Raw genomic sequence first — 16,469 nt, forward strand, 5'->3', positions numbered from 1 at the left:
GTTGCTGCGTAGCCTGTTGAAGTTGCTGGTTGCTGTGTCTTCAGACTGTCAGCTCGGTGACTCAGTGAGACAGAAGCTAATGAATGAAACGTCTGTCTGTCTCAAACTGCTGGACGGCTGCTGTCATGGAGACCTGCAGGTGCGTTAAGCTGCTGACACTCTCACCTGGACGGCTGTCAGTCTGTTGTTCAGATAAACTATCCTCTCTGAAGACACTCACCTGTCTGTCTGTCTCTCTGTCTGTCTCTGTCTGTCGGACTCTCAGCCTCTCCTCCAGCAGGTCGACAGCAGCTGCTGCAGCTCTGAGGTGCTCAGTTGCCTAGCGACAGTTACTGTGACGACAGAGAGGTGATGTAGAACACCTGGAACATCTCCCTACTGAAGACGTAAATCTATAAAAAACACAAATATGGACTTTTGATCGGTATGTTTCTCAAACCGCTGGTCACTGTAGTTTTACCAAACTGGAAGTAGTGTAGGGGACTATTTTCAGCGGCAGATAAAGATTTGACACACAACGTGTGGAAAATATAGAACTGCTGCTGCTCTTGTTTCAGGTAACTATTGTATATATGTGTACTGTGTGTAAAAGTAACATTTCTTAATGTTGTTACCATGACAGTTGCATGTTTTCTTTGTGAAAATCAAAATAAAACTGTGTGTCAGCCTTATCCATTTTATCACCTGTATTATTATGTACTTTCTCTCACTCTGCTTGGATTACTGGTATAATTATGATTTGTGCAGTTCAACATGTAAGAACGTGAAACTCCTTATGTGTGATACAGTAAACCATTTCTGTAAGAGTTAAATGTTCAGTTAAGGTATCTTTGATGGATGAATCTGACGTTGGTGTGAAGACGTGGCTCCTCCAGTGACGTCAACAGGAAGCTCCTTTCCTTCGCCCTTTCAGTGTTGCAGTAGTGGTCTTGATACAGTTGAGAACTGAGGGGTCCAGTATTCATCTATTCAGTTCTAGTTCTTCTGAAGAAAAACACCGAAATCTGTGACAAGGTCAGTAGCTTTGATTATTCACTGATCGTTTGGTTTATGTTCTGCAGCCTGGTGCTCCGTTCTATTTCCTAACAAGTAAAGTAAAGGGGAGCCACTACAGGTAAATAAAGTAAGAATCTTAACTAATTATCACCATGAATCTTCCCCAGGTGACAACTAACAAGTTTTCTGAAATGTTATGTTACATAAATATAAGCTAAACTTTAAACTTTTTTAACTTTCAAATATTCTTGTTTTATCTTGGTTGACTTCTAATTTCACATGATGCAATTTGATAGCATAGTTCAGCTCCTTCTCTACTTCATCCTGGAGGATCATTTCAAACATGGTCATCTCAATAAAGGGCCTCTCCAGAGATGTGGTATTTCTCACCCATAAAGTTGAAGTACTCACAAGAGACAGATTTGGTGGTAAAAACTGCTGACCTGATTTTTAGCTCTAATTAATCAAGCTCAAAGTCACATCATTACGCCAGATTGTCTATACCTCGGTTGTCTTCTCCTTTGAATACAAAAAAAAGAATTGTAAAATAAATGTTTATAGATATTAATTTCAACCCCTTAAAGCTTGTCAGCTTTGTGTCTTGCCTGTTCTGGTGAGAATTTCACGTCCTGTCATTGAACACACGCTGATTGAGTCCCATAATCTACAGAAAGTTTTTTCACAGTGACTTTGTGAGACTTTGAGACAATGCTCCAGGCTGATTAGTGTATTACGGTAAACTTGTTATTAATCTTGACAAAAATAATATTGTTGGCCTATCTCTTCTGATAAACATTCAGTAAGTTTATAACTTGCCGCTATGACACAATAAGAACCTAAATAGTTTGAACAATACACTGCCAACATCTTGAACAATTGAACATTGCGTTATATAATAAAGTTTCTTTAAAAAAAAAAAATGCTTTAATTCTGCAGTGTTTGTGACTGTCAAGATGCGACTCCAAGGGGAGATTTCTAGCTCACGCGGTAAGAGTGTGTGCTTTTGTAGGTTGAGTTCTTTGCAGAGGCCCGGGACTGAATCCTAGCTGTGGCCTTTTGCTGCGTGTCATCCTCTCGCTTTCTCTCACCCTTTCTTGTCTACAAAATGTCACTATTGAATAAAGACAAAACCCACCAAAAAGATGCCGATCCAAGAAAATGGAAATACTCATGCAAATCTAGTGACTTTATTTTGTAATACAATGACTACCTGCTGCCTTGTGCATATATTTATAATATTTGTTTTGGCAAAAACAATAACTCATTTAAGCAAAACATCAGATATTTAAGATAAAATAGTTACATAGATGCATATTTTTTTTTTCAACATGACAACACAACAAAAAAATAAGATCGTATTTAAAAGAATGTGCGAAAGCCTAATTTAGCCCTGCCCTCCACTTAAACGGAGAGTCAGAAAGATGAGGCTTCCCGCTCTGACGTTGTAGTCGGACAGTCGACTATCGATGCTCATCTCTTTGTTTTTGTGGATGAGCCGCTGCTGACTCTCGGCGACGCCTTCTCGGCCCTGGACTTTTCTCTTGAAGTCTCTCACGGTCTCGTCGGGGTGGACGTCGTAGGGTTTCGTGACCCCGTCAACGTTTTTGAGCAACACTTGGATGCGAACCACCGGCGGGACCTCCGGCTCGGTCACCAGTAGGGACACCTGGGAGCCGGACTGTAAGCCGTAGAAGTCGAGAGGCTTTGAGTCGTCGCTGAGAAGTGTCTTCTGCTTGTTGACAAAGATGAGCTTCTGCTGCTGAGATGGAACGCCTAGTTTCTCCTGGATGAGTTTTTTCAAAGAGCCCACTGAGAGCTGTGGGTTCACCTTCTGTGTGTGGGGCGTCCCATCCATTAAAGTGATGATTATATTCATGGCTGGCCTGAAACATATTGCATTTAAAAGTAAGAACAATGAACGATTACAGTTTGTTTCGTGACAGCGTTGATCAGAGAACTTTCCTACGTTGTGAGACAAACCGAAGACTTGAGGTGTTGAGCCGGCGGCAGGAAACAGGTGATGCTAAGATGTGTTGTGTCACAGTTTATATACAGGCTGCCTCGGCTGCTCAACACGTCACCTTCACCCAACATTCGTTTTCCTTACCTGCCTCAATAACGCTTAGTTTCTATTCTTCCACTGTAGGTCACTGTTAATTATCCTGCTAATTTTACTTTCAGTTTCTAACTCCACTAGGACGCCTATGTTACTTTACCCCCCCTCATCTCAAGCGGTCTGAACGAAAATGGGTTCCATGGGTACCAAGGCGTTTTCCATGATGCCCGTATTATTTAACGAAGAGATGAAAGATTCATTTCTGTCATTATCAGGTGGAAAGATATATTTTGTGACATCTGCTAATTTACAAACTTCATGAAAGTTTAAAATATGTATGACATTTAAAAACACAAATTTAATTTGTTTTTTTGATGTAAAGTCACATTGTCATAGCTTTTATTTAAGTAAAAATACAAAAGTATCAGCATCTAAATAGCCTTAAAGTACCCAAAGATTTATGCAGAAAAATATTTATTCGATTGGATTATAATTATTGATGCGTTAATGTGTTCATCACTTTGATGTTGCAGCTGGTAAATATGGAGCTACTTTGATTACTTTATATACTGCTGGGTAGTTTATAATAATACATCATTATTTATTAGCTGATTATATTCAGTTGAATAATCTAAATCTGTTAAGTAACTAAAGTTATCAGATACATGTAAGGGGAGTAAAAAGTAGTCTATGTAGCAATGTAGTGGAGTAGAAGTATAAAGTTGCAGAAACTAGAAAGTATGATTTTGAGGTACATGTACAGTACTTGAGTAAATGTACTTCCGGTAGTTAATTTCGACACAAACTTTGAATTAAACTGATTTTCAGTTGGTACTGCATAATTCTTTAAACGTCTGTCCATGTTGTTCAGGTGAACTGTCCTCTCTGAAGATACTGTCTGTCTGTCTGTCTGTCTGCAGCTTTGAGGGGCTCCGTTTCCAACAGAGAGGTGATGCTGCACACCTGGAACACCTGGAAGTTGGACTGTGACTGTCACACTGAGAGCAGAGCTGCTGCCTCCTCACAGGCCCAGCTGGTGTGTTTGTATGATTTGATGTGGAAACATGCTTTAACACAAAAGAGTTTATTCCAAAGATAAATACCATCTTTATTTACACGGCAAATGTCAAATATAACAAAATCTTTTCTACGTGTTTTCATGAAGGCACGTTTTTCAGCTCAGGGTTGCTTTCTCACAAACAACAAAGTGTTGCTTTGACAGGAACAGAAATATCAAGTTGTGTTTTTTGTCCCATGCTCACAGTAAAGTCAATGCTGCATTAATGTCATTCAGGAGTTATTTTAATTACCAGTTTCTGATTTATAATATATTGATAAAAGACATCAACTCTGCATTTGTCATCATCTTTCTCAATATTCACCATTTGCCCTATTTGCTTTGAATGCAGTAATAGCCTTGTACATGTCAACAAAACCAGCTAAACAAACAGCTGCTCCTTAAAGTTGTTTTTGTTTTCACTTAAGGAGCATAAAATCCTCCAGCTTGGAACTTGACCCAACCCAAGTACTCTGCAAGTTGTGGTGGAAAGAAACCGAACCAAAGGAAAAACACTTAGATTTTGGTAAATTGCTTTGTTTTCTGTCCCTCCTCTGTTTTTTTTGTTCTTTCTTGTCTCATCGTGTTTGTGTCATAGTTTCCTCCCCGGTTGTGTGAATGTCTGTATGTTCTGTTTCCTCGTTTTTTTTTTATAGGCTGGTTTTCTGTGCTGTCTTGTCTCCAGTTGTACTACCGGTCTTGTGTGTTCCAACTTTGTGATTGTCCTCCCCGCCCTGATGTGATTCACCTGGTGTGTCATCTGTTGCTCGTTACCTCCTGTATTTAACCTCTGTGTTTCCTTTGTCTCTTGTCAGGTTGTTTTGTTTGTTCCAGTTTGAGTGTTTGTTCCTGTCGGCTTGTCAGCTTTGGACTCTTCCCTGCTATCGTTATTTATTTCCCCATAAGTAATTCCCTTTCTCTGTACTCCCGGTTTTTCTCTGAGTTTTTGTCCTCAATTCCCTACACCGGCACAACACTCCAAGTTAACAAACTCACCAACTGATTTGGACCAATAATAAAAAACTGGAGTCCTTTCCATAATGTAATAAAAACAATTTGAGTAGTCAGTGGCAAAAACACAGAGAACAGAGAACAACGTGTTGGGCAGAGTGAAAGTGACTTGAGAGTGATTCAGACTGTTATTAAATAAAAACTGGTCTCCATAATTTGCATTTTGTTTGTAAAATTTAGTAAAATTTTAATTATATGACTATTCTACATAAATTATAAAAAACTATTAAAAATTATGTTATTACTGCCATGTTTCCATCATGATGAAACAAACCTTAATGTTTGGTGTGTGCGTGTGTGTGTTATGGAGTGTGTGTTAGCAGTGAGTCCAGCTGGTCCAGTCGCTGTTTCAGTCCCAGTAAACTCTCCTCAGCCTCCAGTCGTCTCACGTTCATATTCTCCTGCTGGTTCCACAAGCTGCAGTGCAGACGAGCCTCAACCGCAAAACAACAAACACTCATTCAGGTTTGGCCCCTTCTCACTGGACTGATTACTACACTTCAAACATGTATTTTATTCTGTCTTTCCCCAGTCACATGATGTGTTTAGCCAAGCTTAGCACTAAGACTAGAGGCAAAGGAAAACAAGCTCCATTATAAGAGGCTAAATCCACCTTGAAACAGCTGTGAGTCTGATTCACATGTTTATGTTGTTCATGAACTGTGTAGAAGCGGAAATGTCAAAAGGAGTTGTTAGTTTTTATCTCTGTCAGCTAAACTAGCTGGCTACTGGATAAACTGGTGACTAGCTTGTTTGCTAACAAGAAACATGTTGGTAAACAATTAGCTACAATGCTAACTGGTGCTAAAATCACAATGTCTTCTTTTTATATCTATGTTACTACACCAGATCAATTAACAACACACATCATGTGAAGGCTAAACACATGATCTCTCTCTCTACACTAGACACAGAGAAGACAGAGCAAGATGTTTTAAATATTTGAATCTCACACTGAATTATCAAGATTAAAATCTTACAACTTAACCAACCACAAACCAACTGGTAATAAAAAGTCAGACTGGATCATCTTGATTTCATCTTGTCAAAAGTTTGGATATTTTAATGTAAACTCCAACAATTTAACAATCTGTGTTTATTTCTTATGTAAGTTAAGAATAAAATAAAAATGTACCTTTAGTTGGTCTTCTTGTTGTTTCAGTTTTTCTCTCTGCAGTTCAACCTTCCACCTCTCCTCCTGAAAACAAACATAATCTGCAACGTGACTAACTGTGTACCTGAAAATCTTTAAACTGTTGACACAAAGTTGGAGGTGCCACCCCAGGACTTGTGCAATACCATGAAACCTTGATATTTTCTGAGACAGTTATCGTACCATTAAAAACTTCATACCATTATACAATTGCAACCCTAAAGCAGTGAACAGTTTAAAGTGTTAACATGTCTCCAGTCACCTGAGTTCAGGTGTGTTTCTGTCAGGACTCACCTCAGAACTGAAGGCTGATCTCAGACCAGCTGTAGACAGGTAGAAAGACTTGTCCTCCTCCGATACCTCCCTGCTGTCCTACACACACACACACACACACACACAGGTGTATATGGTTTACGTAGCAAGCAGTCCTCTCAGTAGTGTAGTCTTACTATTAAATAAAGATAGAGCACTAACTACCTAACCTACTACCTTTACCTCAACTCTAGCACTGCCTTAACATACACTCAGTGTTTTGTTTATACATATAGTATATCTGCTACTTTTGTATTATGCTAATGTATTTATATAAAGGATAATGCAGAACTTTGTGTTGGGGTCCTGCATCTTGCTAATTGTTTTGCAGGTGCAGAGAGAGAGAAGTCTATTACGGTCTTTATATTAAATATCACGGTGTAGGATATTAGTATATTAACATTTGTTTATTTAGGTATATAGAGATCTTTTAAAAGACATGTAATTGTTGGAATAAATCTGCCTACGCAAGTAGTTATGTATATTTCGTTCTACGTTTGCCTTCTTGTGGACATAATGTACAAAAATAGATAGTCAAATAGATATTCAGGAATATTCAAATTCAGTTTTGACAGCTCAGATGTGTATTGGATTGATGAGATGAAAAATGAAAGAACCTTTGTGTCTACCTGTCACAGTCTCTTGTTTGTTTTCCTCACTTAAAAAAAAGGCGGATGCTTGGTGACTGTGCGGGACATACCGAACAATCTAGGCTGACAATGGCCAACGGTCGACTTGGTGTGTACACTCTACATTAAAGCGCCCATGTCATGCTTATTTTCAGGTTCATAATTGTATTTTGAGGTTGTGCCAGTAAAGGTTTACATGTTTTAATTTTCGAAAAACACCATATTTTTGTTGTATTGCACATTGCTGCAGATCCAGTTTTCACCCTGTGTGTTTGGGTCTCTGTTTTCGCTACATAGTAAGACATCACACTTCTTTACTATCTTTGTTGGGAGTTACACATGCACAGTAGCTAGGTAATAATAAAATCAGCTAGATAACTCTTTCTCCAACTTTGGTCAGTACAAGGCAGGATTAGCTGGGGGACTTCTTCTAAACGAGGATGCACGTGTGGAATACCTGCAGAACAGGGACATGTAAGTAGTTCTTTGGTAGATCATGATGAGTTAGTGTGTGTTGTAGCAGTGTTTTGCCTTTGAGAAAAAGCTAGCATGCTACCAACTTGTCGCGGGTAGTTAGGTAGAAAGCAATGGAGATTTTGAACAGCTCACCTGGAGACCGAAGGCAGAGGACATTCAAAAACCTGTATCTCACTCAAAACAGCATGGATGAGTTTTTTCTAAGTGTGTATAAATGTGAAAGCATCACAGACACAAAATAACACCACAAATCCAAGAAAAAGTTATTTTTCCATAATATGGGCACTTTAAGGTGGAAACTAAAGTGTTGATTAATGTGCAGTGTCCTTGGTAAGTAATTAAATAAATAAATAAATAAATAAATGGTAAACATACAGACTAGTATCCTGGGATAACCTTAAAAACCTGTATTTATGATTAATATATTAATCATTGTATGGGACATTTTACCTCCACTTCTGTCTTGTGTTGTTCGTCCTCTTTCTCTCGAAGCTCTTCACGTTTCTTTTGTAGTCCCTCCTCTTTCAGCTGTAGCCCCTCCTCCTTATGGATCAGCTGTTTCTCTCTCTGCCACAGCTCCTCCTCTGATCAATCACAACCAATTAAACACAAGTTACTTTTTTTTACACATATACATTTGAAAAATATCTCAGATATAAATCTCCTGTAGGATGGAAAGTATGTAAAACAGAATAAATGAGTGACACTGTGTTGACTGACTGATCTGGTTGAGCTGCAGCTGCTGTTGGATCAGACGGCGCCCCCTGTCCTCCAACTGTGACACTGCAGCTTTAAAGTCCTCCAGTCCAACACATACTGCCTGAAGGAGAGAGAGATCACTAAAAAGATGTATCAGTTGATCAGCAGATCAACTATATATTTCTTTGGAATTTGATTTGGATAGAGGGCTTTCACCAATGTGACGTTCTGGACAGTAACCCGGATGCGCGGTCATATTGGAGGCACTTGATGTAAACAACTGAACAGCGTACAGAGGAGTATTGTGCACTTTGGATACTTTAAGTGAATGTAGCCATGTCTAAACAACAGAAAAGTGTCCAAGATGCAAAGGCATATACAGTGCCTTGCAAAAGTATTCGGCCCCCTTGAATTTTTCAACCTTTTGACACATTTCAGGCTTCAAACATAAAGATTTAACATTTTTATTTGTTGTGAAGAATCACCAACAACTGGGACACAATTGTGAAGTGGAACGAAATCTATTGGATATTTTAAACTTTTTTAACAAATACAAAACTGAAAAGTGGTGCGTGCAAAATTATTTGGCCCCTTTACTTTCAGTGCAGCAAACTCACTCCAGAAGTTCAGCGAGGATCTCTGAATGATCCAATGTTGTCCTAAATGACTGATGGGGATAAATAGAATCCACAAGGAAAGGTGCGATATTTCCAGAAATTACAGTGTTATTGGCGGTGCATATTCCTACGAGCTGGCTCAGTCTTCTTGGATCCATGACGACCCGGTGATTCTTCCTCCAGTTGCACATCCCGATATAGCTAGTCAACTACCTGCTTTTCTTGCCGAGCCCCTACACAGATGCAGACCTGAAATCCTACAAAGGTTTGGAGGCCTATGACCAGATGGTGTGTGGATGGGTGAGGGAGACACAGTACCAAGTCATTAACAACCGTTGTGTTGTGAAAGCCAAAGTAAGTAATGCAATAATGTCTTTAAATCAACTTAACCTTAACTGTATGATATCATTGCGATACGGAAGGTGTATCCTAGGGACTCTCAATCAAGGTTTTTTTCATCTCAAAGAGCCCCAGTTTGCTAGCAACACTGTACAATATCTGAGTGAGTTTTAGCTTTGCCAACAACAAGTGCCTCCTTTCCTCTGATAACTTCTGGCATTCCTCTCTCTGGTTTTTAATAACTTTTGGAAGTCGATAATATTCAAAATATTGTCTCGGTCTGGCCTATTGGTACAACCTAAAACACGGCAATAATTAACATTTCCTTAATGAGGTGTGGGATCTACTTCATTGCCTTTGCGTTGTTGTGATGCAGAGTACCAGAATGACGCGTCGTAAAAACCCTCTATTGTATTTGTGTTGTTGTTGAAGATGTCACATTTAAACTATTGACTCCAAATGGTAAGAAGGTATTGTTTAAACCAGAATACTTCTACGATTGCTGATATTATTGACATACTTTTACTAAGGTAATATTTTGAATGCGGATGAGGACTTTTACTTGTAGTAGTAGATGAGTATTTTAACAGTGTGGTATAGGTAATTTTACTGCAGAAAAGGATCTGAATGTGCCTTCAACTACTGACTGTGTTATAAATGTGCAAGGTAGTAGGCGGGTTAGAAGTATGTATAAATTTATGTGCTCAATATTGTATGTGAATATTGTTTGCCCGTCATGTTTTCATTAGATCACGTATGTATTGTTATGTTCAAGTAAATAAACTAACTCACTAGTATCCAAGAACAGTGTCTTGTTGGTTTCTATTTTGACCCCTACATGTTTCTGTGTAACTGTTGTTACTGTTGTGTTTTATGATGTATTAGTGTATCTAGAAATTTAGCTATATGTCATTTTTAATTTTGTGTGTTCTACCTGTTTATCTTCTATCTGCCTGTCCAGCTCTTTCATGTGTTCTGCTCTTTGCTGCTGATGCTGACTGCACACATGGATTTCCTACAAGACAGAAACACACTAATCAGAAATGTCACTTGTCACATGTGTGTGTGAGTGTGCCCGTCTTTACCTGTTCCAGAGCCTGCAGGTGCTTCTTCCTCTCCTCCACCTGTTCACTCAGCAGAGACAACAGTTCTGAGTTTTCTGAAACACAAACATGAGACAATATTGTTGCATCCTTTAACTCTTTCAGTCTCCAGTTGTCTTTTTTTACATTTAAAATCTATTGAGTATTATCTAATGATAAAATATAGTAATATATATATATGTGTGTGTATGTATATATATATATATATATATATATATATATATATATATATATAAAAGGTCATAGTATAGTCATAAATAATTTACTGTAGTAGAAAGAAGTAATTGTGGTATGTTGATGAAAGTTATATCATTATATGCTTCAAAATGTCATAGTATATTATGTGTCACAGTATAAAGTCGTATTGAATGTCAAAAAAAGTCATAGTATGTAGAAAATAAGTTACAGTATAGAATGTCGAAAGTCAGAATAGTATGTCAGAAAAAGTCATAGTTTAGTACGTCAAAAAAAAGCCATGGTATGACATGTAAAAAATTCACAAGTCAGTACGTTAAAAGTCGTATGTCAAAAACAAGTCATAAATATGTAAAAAAATCCATATCCATAAGTAACAGTATAGAATGTCAAAGGTCATACTAGAGCATGTTGGAAAAAAGCATAGTATAGTATGTAGAAGAAGAAAAAAAAAATCACACTATGTAGAAAATAAGTGAGTATAGAATGTTTTTGTCAAAAAATATTGAACCCCATCCACATCGTACCAGAATATCTTTAGTGTTTGAAAAAAGACATAGTTTAGTATGTTGGAAAAAAAGTCATAGTAGTCCTATAGTATGTAGAAAAAAGAAAGTCTAATTCATAATAAGTTACAATATAGAATGTCGAAAGTCATAGTATACAGTGGTGTGAAAAAGTGTTTGCCCCCTTCCTCATTTCCTGTTCCTTTGCATGTTTGTCACACTTAAGTGTTTCGGAACATCAAACCAATTGAAACAATAGTCAAGGACAACACAAGTAAACACAAAATGCAATTTGTAAATGAAGGTGTTTATTATTAAAAGGTGAAAAAAAATCCAAACCATCATGGCCCTGTGTGAAAAAGTGATTGAAAAAAGTAAAATTGAAAAACTATGTTTAAAAAAGTCAGTTTAGTTTTTCGAAAAAAAGTCATAGTGTTGTATTGCAAAAGAAGTCATAGTATAGTTTGTCAAAAGAAGTCATAGTATAGTTTGTCAAAAGAAGTAATAGTATAGTGTGTCAAAAAAATCATAGTATAGTGTGTTGAAAAAAGTTATAGTAAATTGTGTCAAAAAAGTCATAGTATGTAGAAAATAAGTTACTAAATTAAATGTCATAAGTCATATCATAGTACGTCAAAAAATAGTCATTGTATAGTATGTCAAAAGTCATAGTATAGTACATCAAAAAAGAAGTCATGGTATAGTATGTCAAAAGTCATAGTATAGTAAGTCAAAAGAAGTCGTATTATAGTATGTGTCAATAAAAGTCATAATATATTTTAAAAAAGTCATAGTTTAGTATGTCAAAAAATAAGACACGGTATAGTATGTTGAAAGTCATAGTTTAGTACGTTAAAAAAAAAATCATAGTATAGTATGAAAGTAAGTCTAATTCATAATAAGTTACAGTATAGAATGTCGAAAGTCATAGTATAGTATGTCCAAAAAAGTCAGTTTAGTTTGTCGAAAAAAAAGTCATAGTATTGTATGTCAAAAGACGTCATAGTATAGTTTGTCGAAAGAAGTCATAGTCTAGCATGTCCAAAAAAGTCATAGTTTAGTATGTCGAAAAAAAGTCATAGTATAGAACGTCAAAGACATTCATAGTATAGCGTGTAAAAAAAGTCATAGTATAATAGTATGTCAAAAAAGTCAAAGTTTAGTATGTCGAAAACAAGTCATATATATGTAAAAAATCCATATACATAAGTTACAGTATAACATGTTGAAAGTCATAGTATAGTGTGTCAAAAAATTCATAGTATAGTATGTTGGAAAAAAGTCATAGTAGGCCTATAGTATGTCCAAAAAAGTCATAGTATAGTGTGTTGAAAAAAAGTCACAGTATAGTGTGTCGAATAAAAGTCACAGTATAGTACAGTTTGTCGGAAAAAAAGCATAGTATTGTATGTTGAAAGAAGTCGTAGTATAATATGTCTTGGCTGTGCATGTGTGGGTTTGAACCACATCCTCATCGTACCAGAGTATCTTTAGTGTTTGAAAAAAGACATAGTATGACAAAAAAGTCATGGTATAGTGTGTCAAAAAATAGTCATAGTATAGTATGTTGAAAGTCATAGTATAATATATCAGAAAACGTTATAGTTTAGTATGTTGAAAAAAAAGTCGACTATGAACTCAACTGACAGCGGGCGAGGTGGCCGAGTGGTTAGACGACGGGCTGCTAATCCATTGTGCTCTGCACATGTGGGTTTGAAGCCCATCCTCGTCGGACCAAATTAGTCTTTGAAAAAAGTCATATCATGAAAAGTCACAGGTTAGTTTGTTGGAAAAAAGTCATAGTATAGCACGTCAAAAAAATAAGTCGTGGTATAGTATCTCAAAAGTCATGGTATAGCATGTCGAAAGAAGTTGTAGTATAGTATGTGTCAAAAAAAGGCTTAATATGTCAAAAAAGTCATAGTTTAGTATGTCAAAAAAATAAGCCACGGTATAGTATGTTGAAAGTAATCGTATAGTAAGTTGGAAAAAAGTCATAGTATAGTATGTTGGAAAAAAGTCATAGTAGGCCTATAGTATGTAGAAAAAAGAAAGTCTAATTCATAATAAGTTACAGTATAGAATGTCGAAAGTATGTTGAAAAAAGTCAGTTTAGTTTGTCGAAAAAAAAGTCATAGTATCGTATGTCGAAAGAAGTCATAGTTTAGTTTGTCACACTGTGGCCGGGGCTGCTGTACAAGGTGCCACCTGCTCATCAGATATACACTCACACACATTCACACTCCGATGCGCAGCACCGGGGGCAACTCGGGGTTCAGCGTCCTGCCCAAGGACACTTCGATAATGACTGCAGGGGCGGGGATCGAACCACTAACCATCCGATTGGCAGGCAACCACTCTACCACTGAGCCACAGCCGCCCCTTACTTGACTTACTATAGTATAGTAAGTCAAAAAAAGTCATAGTATAGTACATCAAAAAAGAAGTCATGGTATACTATGTCAAAAGTCATAGTATAGTAAGTCAAAAGAAGTCGTATTATAGTGTGTGTCAAAAAAAGTCATAATATATTTTAAAAAAGTCATAGTTTAGTATGTCAAAAAATAAGCCACGGTTTAGTATGTTGAAAGTCATAGTATAGTATGTTGGAAAAAAAATCATAGTATAGTATGAAAGTAAGTCTAATTCATAATAAGTTACAGTATAGAATGTCAAAAGCCATAGTATAGTATGTCGAAAAAAGTCAGTTTAGTTTGTCGAAAAAAAAGTCATAGTATAGTATCTCAAAAGTCATAGTATAGCATGTCGAAAGAAGTTGTAGTATAGTATGTGTCAAAAAATGGCATAATATGTTAAAAAAGTCATAGTTTAGTATGTCAAAAAAATAAGCCACGGTATAGTATGTTGAAAGTAATCGTATAGTAAGTTGGAAAAAAGTCATAGTATAGTATGTTGGAAAAAAGTCTTAGTAGGCCTAAAGTATGTAGAAAAAAGAAATCTAATTCATAATAAGTCACAGTATAGAATGTCGAAAGTCATAGTATAGTATGTCGGAAAAAGTCAGTTTAGTTTGTCGAAAAAAAAGTCCTAGTATTGTATGTCAAAAGACGTCATAGTATAGTTTGTCGAAAGAAGTCATAGTCTAGCATTTCCAAAAAGTCATAGTTTAGCATGTCAAAAAAGTATAACGTGTAAAAAAAAGTCATAGTATAATAGTATGTCAAAAAAGTCAAAGTTTTGTATGTCGAAAACAAGTCATATATATGTAAAAAATCCATATACATAAGTTACAGTATAAAATGTTGAAAGTCACAGTATAGTGTGTTGAAAAAAAAATCATAGTGTAGTGTGTCAAAAAATTCATAGTATAGTATGTTGGTAAAAAGTCATAGTAGGCCTATAGTATGTCAAAAAGAGTCATAGTATAGAATGTCAAAAAAAGTCATAGTATAGTGTGTCGAAAAAAAGTCACAGTATAGTACAGTTAGTCGGAAAAAAAAGCATAGTATTGTATGTTGAAAGAAGTCGTAGTATAATATGTCTTGGCTGTGCATGTGTGGGTTTGAACCACATCCTCATCGTACCAGAGTATCTTTAGTGTTTGAAAAAAGACATAGTATGAAAAAAAAGTCATGGTATAGTGTGTCAAAAAATAGTCATAGTATAATATGTTGAAAGTCATAGTATAATATGTCAGAAAACTTTATAGTTTAGTATGTTGAAAAAAAAGTCGACTATGAACTCAACTGACAGCGGGCGAGGTGGCCGAGTGGTTAGACGACGGGCTGCTAATCCATTGTGCTCTGCACATGTGGGTTTGAAGCCAAACCTTGTCGGACCAAATTAGTGTGTGAAAAAAGTCATAGTTTAGTATGTCATGAAAAGTCACAGGTTACTTTGTTGGAAAAAAAGTCATAGTAATGTATGTCGAAAGAAGTCACAGTATAGTATGTAGAAAAAAAAAAGTCACACTATGTAGAAATTAAGTTACAGTATAGAATGTTGTAGTCAAAAAATAGTCATGGTAAGTCAAAGTATAGTGTGTTGAAAAGTCATAATATAAAAAAAAAGTAATAGGTTAGTATGTCAAAGTATGTCAAAAGTCATAGTATAATAGGTCGAAAAAAGTCACAGTCTAGTACGTCAAAAAATAAGCCATGGTATAGTATGTTGAAAGAAGTCGTGTCAAAAAAAGTCATAATATGTAAAAAAAAAAAAAAGTAATAGTTCAGTATGTCAAAAAATAAGCCACGGTATAATATGTAGAAAGAAAATCATAGTATATTATGCCGGAAAAAAGTGATAGTAGGCCTATAGTATGTAGAAAAAAGTAAGTCTAATTCATTCTATAAATCAATTCTATACATAAGTTACAGTATAGAATGTTGAAAGTCATAGTATAGTATGTTGAAAAAAGTCAGTTTAGTTTGTCGAAAAAAAGTAATAGTATTGCATGTCACAAGAAGTCATAGTATAGTTAGTCGAAAATAAGTCATAGTATAGTGTGTCAAAAAAAAGTCATAGTAAATTGTGTCAAAAAGTCATAGTATGTAGAAAATAAGTTAGAGTATTAAATGTCAAAAGTCATAGTACAGTACGTGTCAAAAACTAGTCATAGTATAGTATGTCAAAAGTCATAGTATAGTAAGTCGAAAAAAGTCAAAGTACAGTATGTGTCAAAAAAAGTTATCGTATAAATATGTCAAAACAGTCATGGTTTAGTTTGTTGAAAAAAAGTTATAGTATAGAATTTTGAAAGAAGTTGTAGTATAGTATGTGTTGGCTCTGCACGCATGTTTTTGAGTCCCATCCTCATCGTACCAGAGTATCTTTAGTGTTTGAAAAAAGTCATAGTATTTCGGAAAAAGACATAGAAAATAGTATGTAAAAAAAGTCACAGTCTATTATGTCATTAAAAGCAAAAGCATTGTCTGTATGTTATACCTTGCATATTTTTGTCTGTGCATCATTATTTGTATGTCATAATTGGAATTGGAAATGATGATATACTTTTAAACTCTTCCTGATTGGCTGCTCTAGCTCTGGCCACTTCCTGTTTGAGAAGCTGGGCGTGGCTGTGTTCCTCCCTCTGTTTGGTAAGCTCCACCTCCACTGCTGACAGACTCCTGACACACACACATACACACAAAAACTTTTTATCTTAACATATCTGTATGAATAGATAGTTATGTATTTCTACAGACAGTTAGTATGTTGATATATGCACCTGTCAGCGTGCCTCCGTCGGGCCTCCAGATGTTCACACTGCTCCTGCAGACTGCGCCTCTCCTCCCTCCTCCTGCTCAGCTCCTCTTGCAGCTCCTGTACACAAAACATAACATAACACAACCTCATATT

The 16,469-nt window shown here is 36.2% G+C and overlaps 3 protein-coding genes across 3 annotated transcripts in view; 1 reads left to right on the forward strand and 2 right to left on the reverse strand.

The window, feature by feature from the left end:
* tti2 (TELO2 interacting protein 2) overlaps positions 1 to 1,418 on the forward strand; it is a 7,244-nt gene extending 5,826 nt beyond the window's left edge. Inside the window, exons 7-8 of the mRNA XM_034872059.1 lie at positions 1 to 139; positions 266 to 1,418. The exon at positions 1 to 139 is cut by the window's left edge and continues 290 nt beyond it. Of these exons, the coding sequence (XP_034727950.1) occupies positions 1 to 139; positions 266 to 352 (226 nt within the window). The 3' untranslated portion in view covers positions 353 to 1,418. The remainder of the gene's footprint in view (positions 140 to 265) is intronic.
* An 855-nt stretch (positions 1,419 to 2,273) lies between these two features.
* Positions 2,274 to 3,188, reverse strand: LOC117944886 (polyubiquitin-like). Its single transcript, XM_034872110.1, has one exon. It carries the CDS (start codon positions 2,870 to 2,872, stop codon positions 2,381 to 2,383), a length of 492 nt encoding a protein of 163 aa, XP_034728001.1. The 5' UTR covers positions 2,873 to 3,188; the 3' UTR covers positions 2,274 to 2,380.
* Positions 3,189 to 5,363: 2,175 nt separating this feature from the next.
* cntrl (centriolin) overlaps positions 5,364 to 16,469 on the reverse strand; it is a 44,186-nt gene continuing 33,080 nt past the window's right edge. The window contains exons 32-40 of the mRNA XM_034871973.1: positions 16,339 to 16,433; positions 16,122 to 16,237; positions 10,432 to 10,505; positions 10,281 to 10,361; positions 8,412 to 8,511; positions 8,142 to 8,275; positions 6,568 to 6,645; positions 6,256 to 6,318; positions 5,364 to 5,554 (exon numbers count right to left, since the gene is read on the reverse strand). Of these exons, the coding sequence (XP_034727864.1) occupies positions 5,423 to 5,554; positions 6,256 to 6,318; positions 6,568 to 6,645; positions 8,142 to 8,275; positions 8,412 to 8,511; positions 10,281 to 10,361; positions 10,432 to 10,505; positions 16,122 to 16,237; positions 16,339 to 16,433 (873 nt within the window). The 3' untranslated portion in view covers positions 5,364 to 5,422. The remainder of the gene's footprint in view (positions 5,555 to 6,255; positions 6,319 to 6,567; positions 6,646 to 8,141; positions 8,276 to 8,411; positions 8,512 to 10,280; positions 10,362 to 10,431; positions 10,506 to 16,121; positions 16,238 to 16,338; positions 16,434 to 16,469) is intronic.

This window comes from Etheostoma cragini, chromosome 5 (assembly GCF_013103735.1).
Source record: "Etheostoma cragini isolate CJK2018 chromosome 5, CSU_Ecrag_1.0, whole genome shotgun sequence".
NCBI classification, from domain to species: domain Eukaryota; kingdom Metazoa; phylum Chordata; class Actinopteri; order Perciformes; family Percidae; genus Etheostoma; species Etheostoma cragini.